Source organism: Zophobas morio, unplaced genomic scaffold (genome assembly GCF_036711695.1).
Source record: "Zophobas morio isolate AGI-343-1 ecotype UQ-CSIRO unplaced genomic scaffold, CSIRO_AGI_Zmor_V1 ptg000004l, whole genome shotgun sequence".
NCBI classification, from domain to species: Eukaryota; Metazoa; Arthropoda; class Insecta; order Coleoptera; family Tenebrionidae; genus Zophobas; species Zophobas morio.
In genome coordinates this window covers 6487020-6504644 of record NW_026972109.1, presented here as the reverse complement: position 1 = coordinate 6504644, position 17625 = coordinate 6487020, and the positions used below count along the sequence as shown (strand labels likewise).

Sequence of the window (17625 nt, the reverse complement as noted above, 5' to 3'; positions counted from 1 at the left end):
GCGTGCCACATTAATTTCTCAGAGAACAACCAGGAAATTTGAATCCTGACTTCCAATATATTTCATCTTGCACATTCTCCGCACAATCCCTCCTCCATTGTTTGTTATAGATTCCGTGACCCGGATTAAGTGCGTCACCTACGCACTCCTCCACTTCCTTATAAAATCCGGTTAATCACTTTCCCGGAATGCATTTTTGCACAACCGCCAGCCGTTGCCGGCCGAATCCCGGATTCGCCCGGACCCCGGAAGCTGCGCCGTGACCGGAATCTTAACCTCTCCGAAAAAAATCGTGTCGGTAACGGAACATCGCCTTCGTAAATTTCGTGAACCGAAAATAACAGGCACGAATTTTTATTGTATCATTCTCATTATGCTAAATGTACCCACATAACTGTAAAAAAACGCACAGCTGACCTGTGCAATCAAAATTATTGGTTGAAGATCCGCTATCTGTCCCCATTTCGCGTTTAAATTACCGCTTAGTAACGACCGTTCGAGTCAAGACATGATTTGTAAAAATATCAGGAGGAAAAAAAACAATACGGTTGATCTTTAACAGTATTTGTGTCATCGGTGTCGAGGGGGGGAAATTTTTTGCGGGGACTTTAACGGTTAAGTTAAAAAAGGAGCAGACGTGTGGGAGGAGGTTTTGTTGGCGGTTATGTAACGCAAAACGCAGTGCTTGGAAAGGCTGGCAACAAATTTTTTACTTCCTTGACTTGTTTTATTTTTTCTTTTAGTCGAAATGTCACGTTTTTGTTTTTATTTTTATGCAAAGTGACGGAATTTGGTATTTGACATTATTAAAAAATGTAAATACGGAGTTCAAACGGTACTTTTGCGTAAATTTCCACCCAAAGACAAATTTCAAACAAAGAGTCAACGCAACTTTTTCATAACACAGTTGAATTGTAATTAAAATTTCCAAAAATACGTGTTTATATTATTGTTACGAAGGAAACAGCGAATATTTTGAGGAGCTCTCATTTCAAAAAAATTTTAATATGTATAATGTTTTAGAGTTTTTTTTAATATTTTTTTATATGTTACTACCAATAGTAAAAGACATCGCTCAATTTATCGGTCTCTCAAACCTGAACGGCTAATTTTATAACCTCTAAATTCCAAAAAAATCCGGTGAATTGATCCGCTTGAAACCGAATCCGAGCTCAGCATTGACGTACGGAGCTCCCTGAATTTTTTTGAATTTTTGATATTTTCTAATCTATAGAAAAATGACATGGTAGGATTTCTCGGTTTCTCAAAAACGAACAACTAACTTACCAGTTACAAAATTAAGTTTGCTGGGCCACAAAACACCAAGGAATCGAATGATATGAACCAGAATTTTGACACTTGGACCGTTTTTCAATGGTGAGCCCGTAAATTCTAAAAATGTTTTTCCTTTTTTCAATGTCTCAGCTGACATACGGAGATTGTGGTAATAATTTCTTTATTCGATAACGGAGACTCCTGAAATTTACTGTATTAACTACTTTTGATCGTTTGAATCCGAATCCGAGCTCAGAATTGACCCACGGAGTTCGCTGAATTTTTTTGATTTTTTGATATTTTGTTGTATATAGAAAAATGACATGGTAGTGTTTCTCGGTTACTCAAACGCGAACGACTAACTTACCAGTTACAAAAATAAGTTCGCTGGGCCACAAAACACCAAGAAATCGAATGATATAAACCAGAAGTTGGACACTTGGACCATTTTTAAATGGTGAGCCCGTAAATTCTAAAAATGTTTTTCCTTTTTTCAATATCTCAGCTGACATACGGAGATTGTGGTAATAATTTCTTTATTCGATAACGGAGACTCCTGAAATTTAGTGTACTAACTAATTTCGATCGTTTGAATCCGAATCCGAGTTCAGAATTGACCCACGGAGTTCGCTGAATTTTTTTGATTTTTTGATATTTTGTTATCAATAAAAAAATGACATGGTAGGATTTCTCGGTTTCTCAAACGTAAACGACTAACTTACCAGTTACAAAAATAAGTTCGCTGGGCCACAAAACACCAAGCAATCGAATGATATGAACCAGATGTTTTACACTTGGACCGTTTTTAAATGGTGAACCCCTAAATTCTAAAAATGTTTTTCCTTTTTTCAATATCTCAGCTGACATACGGAGATTGTGGTAATAATTTCCTTGTTCGATAACGGAGACTCCTGAAATTTACTATACTAACTAATTTCGATCGTTTGAATCCGAATCCGAGTTCAGAATTGACCCACGGGGTTCGCTGAATTTTTTTGATTTTTTGATATTTTGTTATCTATAGAAAAATGACATGGTAGGATTTCTCGGTTTCTCAAACGCGAACGACTAACTTACCAGTTAGAAAAATAAGTTCGCTGGGCTACAAAATACCAAGGAATCGAATGATATAAACCAGAAGTTTGGCACTTGGCCCGTTTTTAAATGGTGAGCCCGTAAATTCTAAAAATGTTTTTCCTTTTTTCAACATCTCAGCTTACATACGGAGATTGTGGTAATAATTTCCTTATTCGATAACGGAGACTCCTGAAATTTACTGTACTAACTAATTTCGATCGTTTGAATCCGAATCCGAGTTCAGAATTGACCCACGGAGTTCGCTGAATTTTTTTGATTTTTTGATATTTTGTTATATATAGAAAAATGACATGGTAGGATTTCTCGGTTTCTCAAACGCGAATGACTAACTTACCAGTTACAAAAATAAGTTCGCTGGGCCACAAAACACCAAGGAATCGAATGATATAAACCAGAAGTTTGACACTTGGGCCGTTTTTAAATGATGAGCCCGTAAATTCTAAAAATGTTTTTCCTTTTTTCAATATCTCAGCTGACATTCGGAGATTGTGGTAATAATTTCCTTATTCTATAACAGAGACTCCTGAAATTTACTGTACTAACTAATTTCGATCGTTTGAATCCGAATCCGTGTTCAGAATTGACCCACGGAGTTGGCTGAATTTTTTTGATTTTTTGATATTTTGTTATCTATAGAAAAATGACATGGTAGGATTTCTCGGTTTCTCAAACGCGAACGACTAACTTACCAGTTACAAAAATAAGTTAGCTGGGCCACAAAACACCACGGAATCGAATGATATAAACCAGAAGTTTGACACTTGGACCGTTTTTAAATGGTGAGCCCGTAATTCAAAAAATATTTTTCCTTTTTTCAATATGTCAGCTGACATACGGAGATTGTGGTAATAATTTCCTTATTCGATAACGGAGACTCCTGAAATTTACTGTATTAACTAATTTCGATCGTTTGAATCCGAATCCGAATTCAGAATTGACCCACGGAATTCGCTGATTTTTTTTGATTTTCTGATATTTTCTTATCTATAGAAAAATGACATGGTAGGATTTGTCGGTTTCTCAAACGCGAACGACTAACTTATCAGTTACAAAAATAAGTTCGCTGGGCCACAAAATACCAAGGAATCGAATGATATAAACCAGAAGTTTGACACTTGGACCGTTTTTCAATGGTGAGCCCGTAAATTCTAAAAATGTTTTTCCTTTTTTCAATGTCTCAGCTGACATACGGAGATTGTGGTAATAATTTCTTTATTCGATAACGGAGACTCCTGAAATTTACTGTATTAACTACTTTTGATCGTTTGAATCCGAATCCGAGCTCAGAATTGACCCACGGAGTTCGCTGAATTTTTTTGATTTTTTGATATTTTGTTGTATATAGAAAAATGACATGGTAGTGTTTCTCGGTTTCTCAAACGCGAACGACTAACTTACCAGTTACAAAAATAAGTTCGCTGGGCCACAAAACACCAAGAAATCGAATGATATAAACCAGAAGTTGGACACTTGGACCATTTTTAAAAGGTGAGCCCGTAAATTCTAAAAATGTTTTTCCTTTTTTCAATATCTCAGCTGACATACGGAGATTGTGGTAATAATTTCTTTATTCGATAACGGAGACTCCTGAAATTTAGTGTACTAACTAATTTCGATCGTTTGAATCCGAATCCGAGTTCAGAATTGACCCACGGAGTTCGCTGAATTTTTTTGATTTTTTGATATTTTGTTATCAATAAAAAAATGACATGGTAGGATTTCTCGGTTTCTCAAACGTAAACGACTAACTTACCAGTTACAAAAATAAGTTCGCTGGGCCACAAAACACCAAGCAATCGAATGATATGAACCAGATGTTTTACACTTGGACCGTTTTTAAATGGTGAACCCCTAAATTCTAAAAATGTTTTTCCTTTTTTCAATATCTCAGCTGACATACGGAGATTGTGGTAATAATTTCCTTGTTCGATAACGGAGACTCCTGAAATTTACTATACTAACTAATTTCGATCGTTTGAATCCGAATCCGAGTTCAGAATTGACCCACGGGGTTCGCTGAATTTTTTTGATTTTTTGATATTTTGTTATCTATAGAAAAATGACATGGTAGGAATTCTCGGTTTCTCAAACGCGAACGACTAACTTACCAGCTACAAAAATAAGTTCGCTGGGCCACAAAACACCAAGGAATCGAATGATATAAACCAGAAGCTTGACACTTGGTCCGTTTTTAAATGGTGACCCCGTAAATTCTAAAAATTTTTTCCTTTTTTCAATATCTCAGCTGACATACGGAGATTCTGGTAATAATTTCTTTATTCGATAACGGAGACTCCTGAAATTTACTGTACTAACTAATTTCGATCGTTTGAATCCGAATCCGAGTTCAGAATTGTCCCACGGAGTTCGCTGAATTTTTTTGATTTTTTGATATTTTGTTATCTATAAAAAAATGACATGGTAGGATTTCTCGGTTTCTCAAACGCGAACGACTAACTTACCAGTTACAAAAATAAGTTCGCTGGGCCACAAAACACCAAGGAGTCGAATGATATAAACCAGAAGTTTGACACTTGGACCGTTTTTAAATGGTGAGCTCATAAATTCTAAAAATGTTTTTCCTTTTTTCAATATCTCAGCTGACATGCGGAGATTGTGGTAATAATTTCCTTATTCGATAACGGAGACTCCTGAAATTTACTGTACTAACTAATTTCGATCGTTTGGATCCGAATCCGAGTTCAGAATTGACCCACGGAGTTCGCTGAATTTTTTTGATTTTTTGATATTTTGTTATCTATAGAAAAATGACATGGTAGGATTTCTCGGTTTCTTAAACGTAAACGATTAACTTACAAGTTACAAAAATATGTTTGCTGGGCTATAAAATACTAAGGAATTCAATGATGTAAACCAGAAGTTTGACACTTGGACCGTTGTTAAATGGTGAGCCCGTAAACTCGAAAAATGTTTTTTTTTTTGAGATACGGGGAATGTGGCACTAATTTCCTTATTCTGTAAAGGAGAGTCCTGAAATTTACCGTACTAACTAGTTTCGTCCTCTTGAATCTGAACCCGAGTCCAGAATTAACTTACAGAACTTCCACATTTTATTAATTTTTTTTATGTTTTGTTATCTATAGAAGAATGACATTCGATTTATGGATCTCTCAAATCCGAACGGCTAACTTATCCGCTCTGAAAATAATTTTTTGGGACCATGAAAAGCCAAGGAGTTGAACGATTTAAACCAAAAGTTGTAGAGTACTTGAACTTGAACGGTTTTTAAATCGTGAGCAAACTCGAAAAATGTTTTTTTTTAATACCTCGGTTGACATACGGAGGTGATGGTACTAATTTCCTTATTTGATAACAAAGACTCCTGAAATTTACTGTACTTAGAAATGGTGTTCAGAATTGACCTACTGAGGTCCTTGAATGTTTTTTTTTTTTTTATAATGGCATAAACGGCAAGTCGTATACTTAAACCGTTTTTAAATTGTGGGCCCGTAAAATCCCTGTACAGTTTCTTATATAAATCCTAAAATTTGATGTGGCTAATTTTTTCAGGATAACCTCCGAAAGTAAAATAAAGCTGGATTATCAGACCACAAGCAACGTGAAATGTTATACCGGAGGACCAAAATCCAAAAAAGAAACTCAAAAATTATATTTATTTACCTATTTTTCAATTGCCTATACCCTCGATAAACATTCAAAGGTGTCTGTATCTGTGATGAAGGAAATCACAATTATCCTTCAGTTACATAAAGGAAGCCCAGTATTACGTGAATGTAGCAACTGTATTTTTTTAGTTTTACAAGCACCTGCATATGTATAACACAATTACGTAGATGACATAAAATTAATTCTTAGCCAACGTAACAACAAAAAATTATTATAAACAATTCGTTCGTTATCACTACCATATTCCCCCTCTAAACACACACACACACATTTATCAACTATGCATTTCCCCCAAATTACCCCATCCATTAAAACCATCAATCCGTCGATGTCTCGCGAAAGACTTCAATGTTACGTCAAGCCAGAAACACGTGCTGCATCTGAACATGCCAGCAATAATTCTTTCTAAATACTGCGCCAACCTTGACTTTTGTTTCAATTCATTCTTTCGAAAAGGTCAAATTGCGATGTTGCATGCAAGTACATCATAGTAAACATATAACAGTTTTGTGTGTATATAATTATTGTCTCTATATTTAATCCGGTGATGTCACAGTGATGGACAACGGGCCGGCACACAAATCCGGAAATTCCGGGCGAGTGCAGCGAGCCGGGGACGCCATCGGCGACATTTTCGAAATTTCGAGAGTGCGCCAAGAGGACTTCCAGATGCATAGGGGAGAGTGCGTCGGGGACGACGTGCGCCAGGGCAACAATCAGCCCTCGTCGAGGACACCTAGGGGACACCAGGGTAAGAAATACGGACACTGGCGTCTCGTGCACTATAGTTTTGTTTTTTTTTCGAATTTTGGCGGGTTGTTTGAGATTCCGAGAGCCAGGCGCCATTCGTCCACTCTATAATCGTTCGATTGTTATGTCATTAGGTACCTGTTACATATTATTGCATAATCTAGTGCATTATATTGAATAAATTAGAAAGAGGCCGAGTAAAAAACTTTCAATGTTATTGATCTTATTATCCGCCATTTAGCGTGTAAACAGCGTACAAAAAATCAAAAACAATTGCAGGACCTGCCGCATTCCTCATCCTCGCCTCGGGATTGGACAAGCACGGATCCGGAAATGACAGGCCGCTGAAATACAGCCATCTTGATATTGCCGCATCGGCCGGAGAGTACCCTAAACCGGCCACCGGAGCTCCGGTCCTGGCCTTGGCCAAGGCGTACTTGCTGGGTTAAACTTGTATTTATTGACACTGTTTTCTGGAGTTTGTTGTAATTTCTTTCAATAAATGACGGTTTTTAAAATAGGTCTTTAGTCGTGTTTTGGGTGTGGTGTTGGCGGATCTATTTTTAGGATTTCGGTACTCGACTAATTAATGTTTTTTTTTTTGTGTGTGGTGTTGTTGTTATTTTTGACTGAGAGATTGACCTTCTTTATTGTTGCGATCTATGATCACGGAATGGAAAAACAATCCGCTTGATAAGGATTTGTTTCGTGTGGAAAAAAAAAATGTTCGTAAACAAAAATAGGGAAGTGTGTAGAATAAAACGCGGTCATAAATACATGTTTTTAAATTGAAGAGTTTAAAAGTTCGACTATTTCAACACACGTAATATAATGAGGATTTTTCTGAACAATCGTAGAAAAAAATTGAGAATATATTGTCTACCTCGTCGTAATAAACTGTATTTGCCTATAATTTTGTACGGAACGTTCACAAAGCTGCAAATTAGCAAGCTAGATAAGTCAGATTAATTCTGTAATTGCGTCACCATCATCAGCATTGTAAAACAAACACGTTTCAGCATGAGAAATGAGCTAAAAACATGGCGGGATTCAAATTTTTACATTTATGGTTGACAACACATAACAAACTGAATCGGGGTGTTTTCGATATATTTTTCGCCAAGCTTGACTTGCCCAAATTGCAGGTGTGTAAATGCGACTTTACATTACGTAATTGTCTGAGCGATCATCACTTCTTTTCTTTATAAAAAGGAACAACTGTTATCGCTTTGAACATTTTTGGGTTACTAAATTTAAATGAATTTTGATGACTTCTGGTGTACTAGTAGACTTAAAAGAATCTTGGGGACTCTATTCCAGGTGTTTTATTTTTGAAAAAATTTTGGAGAATCTCTAACACCTTTTCAAAAAAGTTAAAGGGATCTTCAGATCTCTGATGTCTTTTTTTAAAAAATTTGAAAGAATGTTGGGGTCCCCATGACTTGTTTTAACAATAAAAAAAAATTAGGGCTTATAATCTTTCGTTTTTCAAAAAATTCGAAAAAATCTTGGTGTTACTAGCGTAATTTTTTTAATAAATCAAATGTATCTTGGTCAATGATGTCGTTTTTTTTTAAGAATTTGAAAGAATCTGGAGGTTACTAAAATTGAAATAATTTTGGGGGCTCCTCCTCTTTTATTTAAAAAAATTAAAAATTTTGTGTGTTTTTTTTTAGAATTGGTAATGATCTTCAGGTTGCTGGTGTTCTTTTTTTAAGAAGAAGAAGAAGAAGAATGTTGGTGGGTCATTGTTTTATTTTTGAAAAAGATCGAAAAAATCTGTAACCCTCAGAATTTAAAAGATTTGGGGATTCCCGGTATTTTATTTTTGAGAAAAATTTAAAGAATCTTGTGTTTTTTTTTTCAGAATTTGAAAGGATCTTGAGGTTCCTGGTGTCCATTTTTAAAAAAGTTATAGAGCTTTTTTTAGAGATTTCAAAGACCCTTGAGGCCTCTGAGGGTTACTAAATAAAAAAAAAAATTGGGAACTCCTGGTCTTTTATTTTTATATAATTTTAAGGTTACTAGTGTAGTTTTTTTTTTTTAGAAGTTGCAATAATCTTGGAGGTTCCTGGTGTTTTATTTTTGAAAAAATTAAAAAATATTTTGAGAGCCCCCATGTCTTTTCTAAAAGAATCTTAGGGGCTCTTGTGTTTTTTAGGATTCTAAAGTATCTTGAGGTTTCTGTTGTCGTTTTTTTTTAAGTTTACAGAATCTTCGTGTGTTTTATTTTTGAAAAAATTTGGAAAAATCTTGGGATCCCTCGTGGGACCAATGGTGTTTTATTCTTGAAAAGGTCGAAATAATGTGAGAAGTTACTAAATTTAAAGGAATTTTGGGAATTTTAATTATGTCTGTAGAATCTTTTTTTTTTTAATTTGAAGTAATCTTGGGGTTACTAGTATCATTTGTTTTTAATAATTTAAAAGAATCTTCGGCCTTCTGCAGTTTTATTTTTGAAAAAAATTCAAAAAATCTTGGGGGCTTTGTTTGTTCTTCAAAAGTTCGAAAAAAATATGAGGTTACTAAATTAGAAAAAAAATTGGGAACTCCTGGTATTTTATTTTTGAAAATTTTTGAAGAATCCTGGAATCCTAGGGTCTTTTTTACAATTCGAAATAATTCTAAGGTTACAAGTGTAGTTTTTTTTTTAGAAGTTACAAAAATCTTGGGGGCTCCTGGTGTTTCATTTTTGACAAAAATTTGAAAAAATTTTGGGAGCTCCCATGTCTTTTTTAAAAGAATCTTAGGGGCTTTTGTGTCTTTTTTTTTTAATTTTAAAGAATCTTGAGGTTTCGGCTGTCGTTTTTTTTTTAAGTTTACAAAACCTTCGTGGGCTACTATGTTTTATTTTTGAAAAAAATTGGAAAAATCTTGGGATTCCTCGTGGGGCCAATGGTGTTTTATTCTTGAAAAGGTCGAAATAATGTGAGGAGTTACTAAATTTAAAAGAATTTTAGGGGGATTTTAATTATGTCTGTAGAATCTTTTATTTTTAATTTGAAATAATCTAGGGGTTACTAGTGTCATTTGTTTTTAAGAATTTAAAAGAATCTTCGGCCTTCTGCTGTTTTATTTTTGAAAAAATTTCAAAAAATCTTGGGGGCTTTGTTTGTTCTTCAAAAGTTCGAAAAAAATATGAGGGTTACTAAATTAAAAAAAAAATTGGGAACTCCTGGTATTTTATTTTTGAAAATTTTTGAAGAATCCTGGAATCCTAGGGTCTTTTTTACAATTCGAAATAATTCTAAGGTTACAAGTGTAGTTTTTTTTTAGAAGTTACAAAAATCTTGGGGGCTCCTGGTGTTTCATTTTTGACAAAAATTTGAAAAAATTTTGGGAGCTCCCATGTCTTTTTTAAAAGAATCTTAGGGGCTTTTGTGTCCTTTTTTAATTTTAAAGAATCTTGAGGTTTCTGCTGTCGTTTTTTTTTTTTAAGTTTACAAAACCTTCGTGGGCTACTATGTTTTATTTTTGAAAAAAATTGGAAAAATCTTGGGATTCCTCGTGGGGCCAATGGTGTTTTATTCTTGAAAATGTCGAAATTATGTGAGGAGTTGCTAAATTTAAAAGAATTTTGGGGGATTTTAATTGTCTGTAGAATCTTTTTTTTTACTGGTGTAATTTTTTTTAAGAATTTAAAAGAATCTTATGGACTGCTGGTGTTATTTTTGTAAGATTATTGAGAATATTTGGAGTTTTATTTTTTAAACAAGCTTAGGGGCTCAGAATGTTTTGTTCTTGAAAAGGTTCAAAAGAATCTTGAGGGCTTATGGCATTTTGTTCTAGAAAAAAGGCTGTGTTTAAGTTAAAAAAAAAATTGAGCCCCTGACACTTCATTTTTGGAAAAAATTAAAGAATCGTGAATACTGTCTTGGAGGTTGTGGTGCTTTATTTTTGAAAGAAAAAAGAAAAACCTATGGGTTAGGAGGGTAGTTTTTTTTTTAAAGAAGTTAAAAGAAACTTGGTGGCTCCTTATGTTTCATTAAAAAAAAAAAAAGAAAATTGGAAAAAATGTTGGGAGTCCCCGTTTAATATTATTTTTGAAAAAGTTCGAAAGAATCTTGGTGGTACTAGTGCAGTTTTTTTTAAGGATTTAAAAGAATTGAAAAAATTTTAAATAATCTTGAGGTTTTTAATGTAAAAAAATATATACTATTACTAGAAAATCGGTTTTTGTTTTCACTGAAAACACTTAAAGTTTAACATAACGGAAATGTATTTTAAAATGGGTCATTTCTGTCGTAAATTTCGTGTAAAAAATGTGTCCAGGTATCTAAATATTTGTGTTAACTTCCGACACCTCACCTGACAACAGCATCACACTATTTACTAAAAGACTGGTCTACATTTATACAAAAAAATCAACTACCTATATTTTTATGGTAATACCGTCATATAAGACACTTTTAGTCCAATCTTCTACTTTATATTTGGGTAACAACAAATTTTTACAGCATTATAAAACGCAATTACGCAAGCCCTTTGTCGGCACCGCCACCCCCAGGTACGCACCCAGCCACTTTTTATTACAATCTAAAACATTTACAACCCTCAATAACCCAGCATTTTTTACGACTCCCGCACTCGCCAGTCAAATTTTTGCAAGCCCCGCAAATTCCCAGAAGCTTTCCAACTATGAAATAACTGTAAACTACTAAAGGGCGCCCTAAAAAGCAGCTACTGCAATAAATCTCCGTTGATTTTTTGCCAAAAATTTACAACTTAGCAGGTATAAAATACACGGCCTGAATATGGAACGAATTTCACCGAAAAAAGAACATTAGAAAAATGAACTTTCACGAACGCGTAAAAAGCGAGACTTTCTCTGGCAAAAATTTTCTGTTAGAGGGGCCAAACTGGAACGTATAAAGGTCGATCGGTCGATCAAAGTCGGCGTTATTGGGTGTACATCGCATTGTAAACTTCCTGCAAGAACTGTATGTTAATAGAACATTGACACGATGTAGGTTAGAGGAATACGTTGTCAAACGCATTTGCACTATTCATATGCCGAGAGGATATTTCGCGGCATTGTCTGGTCACAATGGCCAGGTTAAATGCGTGCAGTGCATAAGTGCAGGCCTGGACTGCGCGCTTTTGACCCACAAAGTGCATCTCACATTGTTTCATAACCATTGTTCGTTTTTTCAGCTGCTTTTTGACGTATCAAGCAATCTTCAGTGATAATTTTTGCAAAATCTACACAGGAAATTGTTATATTAGGACAGGAGGTTAAAACCCACATCCTCTACTAAGACCAATAAGTAAACATGATGCTATAATCAGTTTCCAAAACAGTTATATTATGATTACTGTTGTTTATGTAGGTATCAAAATTAGTGTACCCATTTATCACAATACCAAAAGTTGATGACATCATCTAAAAAAATATTTAATGAAGCTGCATTGAAAAGTTGGCCCTGAATTATGATATTCCTTGTTTCATTTCTTGGAACTGCTTATAGTTTTTATTTTATAACCTTACATGTGACAATAATTTCATCCATTATTTCTAAAACGTCGAATAAACTGTGTTTAGTAACACCAAAAATTTAATGACATCATCAAAAAAATATTCAGTGCGTCTTTATTGAAAAATTGACCTTGAGATGTGATATTCGGTAATACGTTTTTCATTTCTTGGAACTACTTATATTATTATTTTATAGCCTTGAACTTTTGAAAACCCAGGTTACCGTTGCATTGAAAATGTTCCATATTATACCAGGAATTTCTATCTTGTCAAGTCTACATAACATCTTCAGTATATAATTATGAACAATTTTCAAAAGTTTAGTCATTGTTTATTTAGAAGGAAAATGGACTTTTCGAAATTATTTCGGAATTTGATGAATACTACTGAAGCAATTAAAAAAATAATAGTAATAAAATTCAACGTTAATTGAATGCGTGTGTAAACACGTAACCTTCAAATTAATGTTTACAGAAAAATATATTCTTAACCACTTAGATTTTTTTTGCAATAAAGAGGACGGATTTTTTTTCTGTAAGGGGATTTTTGTGTATTAAATTTTGTAATGTTGAAATTAAGAAGCGCAACAATTCTTCTTTATATGGTGATGTCTAAAGCGAAGCGCGTTATCCTCGAAGAAATGGCAAGGGTTTTTACCGCATCCTTCCTCATCTATTGTCAGCACTTAACGTTCAAATATTTCGAAAAAACCATCACCTTAATGATTATGAATTAAAACACATTAGAGTTTTGAAAGCCTGGGCTCCGTGGGAAGGATGGGGGCTTGAACCCCACTGAGAAAAGTCAGTGGGAACCAGGCCTCACACTCTGTTCAAATATTTTATAATAATTAAATAATTCAATCACGTTGCTAGTAAAATATTCAATTATTATTATTTTGTAAACAAAATTTCTTTCGATTTTTCAGTTGGTGCAGCTTTTGGAGCTTTCTCGCTATTTCGGGTCTCCAAATCCGGTCCTGGAGGGGTCCTACGTGCCGTAGGCGCGTAATGTATGCGTGAGCGTGATACTGGTCTAATTGGCAACATCACCAGGAAACGTACCGACTAGGCAAATTCTAAAAATAACGTATACGTGCATCCTCCTCGATAGTCCTTTCGCATTACTGAGTTACTGCCATAGTTCGAATTGTGTTTATATGCAGTCTGTATGTCGTTTCTAGGAAAGTAATGACATTGCAGTGCATGTCCGCACTTTCATTTCTTGAATGCATCACGCACTTTGCGGCTGTACACAAATGGCGTTGTGTGCGAAATCTAATGGGACATCGGAGAGGTCGGAGGATGGTCAAGTTTACCATGAGTGGGAACGACGGCAGCGAAATGGGCAAACATGGGATTTTTTGGGAAAATGTCGCTGTCGTGGGGGAAGGAGGGGCAAAGTGGTAACGTGGACGCAAGAATGACATATTTTTATTCCTGAGCGTGAGCTAATTGTAAGCGAGCTCTAGAGTACGAAAAAGTAGGTCTCCCGTTTCCGTCTGTTTGTCTGTTTGTCTACCGTCTGTCCGGATTTTTATTAGCCAGATAATCTCTGAAACTACGAAATGAGTCTTATCTCAGTAAGTACTAATTTTTTTTTCTTTAATCTATATTTATCACATATAAATTTTGGTGATTCCAAAAGCATTGTTTGTTGTTTCAAATCCAACTCTCATCTGAATGACTCGGGTTTAAGGATTATTATTGGACGTTTTAGATGAAATTTCTAAATTGAAATCAGTAGAAAGTAAAATGGTACGTTTCATCCCACATTTTTTTTTCATCTATTTAAGCAATTTTTTTACTTGTTTTTTCATCTATTTTAATGCACTGTATCATTTTCTTGAAGCAAGTACGCCAATTTTTAAGTTTTTTTATTGGTGTTTATCATTTTTAGCCGTGAAGCTTTTTTTAATGCATTTCTTAACATTTCACCCCATTTTTAAGGTTATTTTTTAATAAGTTGTGGATTGCTAACAGTTTGACCATGAGATTCCAGGAGATCCATATAGAAACCACTAACTTTGAGATTTTTACAAAAAATAAAAAAAAACCTCTTCAACTTCAAAATTGGCCTGTTTTCTTAAAAAAAAGATAAAGCATCTTGTAATAAATTAAAAAACAAAATGTGGGGTGAAAATTTTACTTACTACTAACTAACCCCATTTTTTAGTATTAGATATATTATTTAATTTTATAAGATTTCATACTCCTGGATATGTGATTCATGAATCCGTGCCGACTTTTCACCCTACATGATATCCAGCTTTTTGAGAAAAATATCAAAACTGTATAACATTTTACAATTTAACTTTGAAATTGTAAAACCGAATGCTTTGAAAATGTGCAAGCTTTTTATGATTATCATGTATGGTAAATCGTTAATTAAAATTTGTTCGTTTATAGTCCTCTAAAAAATTATTACGTCATTTTATAATTTTGCACAACAAATGTTCCTTAAATTTTATAGAATTACCAACTCCATGTATGTGTAATTTTTGTGTTGTGTTGAGTTTTCCCCTAGACGTCGAGATTTTTTGGAAAAAATTCAAAATTGTATTTTACAATTTAACATTAAAATTGCAAAAGCAAATGTACTGAAATATTCCAAATGTTTTAAGGATAGAGGAAAGATAATAAATCGTTAATCAAAATTCGTTCGATTAAGACCTTCCCAAAAAATTATGACATCTTAGAATTCTACCGACCAAATATTCTTTAAATTTTATAAAATAATATAGTCCTGGATGTGTGACTTATGAATCCGTGTTGAATTGTTACCTTTGCATCCAAATTTTTGGAAAAAAAAATCATTGTATGACAATATTTTACAATTTAACTGTGAAAATGCAAAAACTGAATGCTGTGAAGTGATGAAGATATTTTAAGATTGTTTTGTGTCCTTTCCTCTGCGTTGAGAATACAAAATCAACCAAATTTCATTTTCTTTTAACCGCTGATGCTTGTAATCTGAACGTGCTAAAATTCGAATTCGGTCGAAGTATAAACATAAACAGCCGAAGTTAAGCATGTATTGAGAAATTGAGAATGTCTTATTTTTCCCGTTAGTTAACTGCTTTAAATATATTTCATTTTTAAAGACGGACGAGTTGCAAGGATGTTAACTACGCCATTTTATAGAATTACCACAAAAAGAAAATCGTAAAATCTAATTTTATAATTTTTTTAAACAACATAATTTTTTCAACATCTGCATACAATACCACAAGGCCTCACTTTGTTAATGTCCCGGTAAACGCCCATGTCTTCAATCCGACACTGCTGATGCTTGTAATCTGAATGTGGTAATAGTCGAATTTTTCTGAAGTATAAACGGAAACAGTCGAAGTTAAGCATGTACTGAGAAATTGAGAATGTTTACATTTTTCCCGTTGGTTATCTGCTTCAAATCTATTTTATATTGTCACAATCTAATTTTCTATATTTTCGAAAAAGCTAGATATGTTTTATTTCAGTATGAGAAAAGTTCTGTTGAAATAACCTTCGACCATTTTTTTTAAAGAAGGTGAAATGTTTTCGAGGGCTTCAAAGTTCAAACTGTCTTTTTTTTTTTAATGTGAAACTTTCCTGGGGGCCCCAACTGTCTTTTTTTTAAGAAGCTGAAACCTTCTCTGGGGTTCCAACTGACTTGTTTTTAAAGGTGAAACCTTCTCGGGGCGCGAGGCCCCAAGTCCAGATTTTTGGAAAAAAATCAAAATTATAAAACAACATTTTGCAATTTAATTTTGAATCTGCAAATACATTGAAATCTTGCAGATGTTTTAAAGTTATGATAAATTAGCATGATCAACTTTTAATCAAAATCTATTTACTTACCCCTCCAAAATTTTTGTGAATTTACATGTACAGGGTGACTCAAAAAAAATTAATGAATGCGTGAATTTATTTTTTTCATTTAATAGGGAACTACAAAACCGAATGCTTTGAAATTTGGATGTGTTCTAAAGCTATCATAAGCATGGTAAATTTTTGAAGGTATGTGTTTACCAACCCCCAAAAATTGATGACGTTATCTCAAAATTTTGCCGAATAAATTCTACCCAACACGTGCAAAATATGATGAGTTTTTACTTGTGATTTTCCATTGTATTCATATTTTTTTGATTTGGTTATACAAAAAAATTAATGAATAAGTCAATTTATTCTATTGATTAAATCAGGAACGCCTCACTCCATTTTTCCAGAAAATTTTTGGACTACAATACTACTCCCATTATTTTTAGCATTACACTGCACCAATGTTGATATACTCGTACATGTCCTTGCAAAAATGTTGATGACTTCATCACAAAATTGTGTAAAGAAAAAACTCAACTCGAAAATGCTGGATACGTTTCATTGTACTTCAGGAGCGAGGGAAGCTGTGTCGAAACAACTTTTTATCAATTTTTTTAACAATGTGAAACATTCTCAGGGGCCCCAAATTTCTTTCTTCTGAAGAAGATGAAACCTTCTCGGGGACTCCAACTGTCTTTTTTTTTAAGAGATTGAAACCTTCTCGGGGGCCCCTACTGTCTTTTTTCTTTAAAGGTGAAACCTTCTCGGGGGCTCCAACTGCCTTTTTTAAGAATATCAAACCTTCTCAGGGGTCACAACTCTTTATTTTTTGAAGAAGATGAAACCTTCTCAGGGGTTCCAAATCGCTTTTTTTAACAAGGTGAAATCTTCTCGGAGACACCAACTGCATTTTGCAAGAACGTGAAATCTTCTCAGGGGTCCCAACTCTTTATTTTTTGAAGAAAATGAAACCTTCTCGGGGGTTCCAATTGTTTTTTACTTTTTTCAGGAAGTGAAACCTTCTATGGGGACCTTAAAGTCTTTTTTTTAAAGGTGAAACCTTCTCGGGGGCACCAACTGTTTTTTTTTAAGAATGTGAAACCTTCTCAGGGGTCCCAAATCTCTTTCTTCCGAAGAAGGTGAAACCTTCTCGGGGACTGCAATTGTCTATTTTTTTTTCATGTGAAACCTTTTCGAGGCCCCAAGTGTCTTCTTTTTAAGTGAAACTTTCTCAGGGGTCCCTAATCTTTTTTTTTTGAAGAAGGTGAAACCTTGTCGGGGGTTCCAACTGTCTCTTTTCTTAAGAGATTGAAACCTTCTCGGGGGCACCTACTGTCTTTTTTCTTTAAAGGTGAAACCTTCTCTGGGGCCCAACTGCCTTTTTTTTAATTTCAAACCTTCTCAGGGGTCCCAACTCTCTATTTTTTGAAGAAGATGAAACCTTCTCAGGAGTTCCAAATCTCTTTTTTTTTTTTAAGAAGGTGACATTTTCTCGGAGACACTAACTTCTTTTGCAAGAATGTGAAACCTTCTCAGGGTTCCCAAATCTCTTTTTTTTAAGAGGAGGAAACCTCGGGA

The 17625-nt window shown here is 34.3% G+C and overlaps 1 protein-coding gene across 1 annotated transcript in view; it reads left to right on the top strand.

Annotated features, from left to right (window-relative positions):
• LOC135139230 (putative aminopeptidase W07G4.4) overlaps positions 1 to 7291 on the top strand; it is a 38124-nt gene extending 30833 nt beyond the window's left edge. The window contains exons 6-7 of the mRNA XM_064069386.1: positions 6578 to 6772; positions 7051 to 7291. Of these exons, the coding sequence (XP_063925456.1) occupies positions 6578 to 6772; positions 7051 to 7220 (365 nt within the window). The 3' untranslated portion in view covers positions 7221 to 7291. The remainder of the gene's footprint in view (positions 1 to 6577; positions 6773 to 7050) is intronic.
• The last annotated feature ends 10334 nt before the right edge of the window (positions 7292 to 17625 follow it).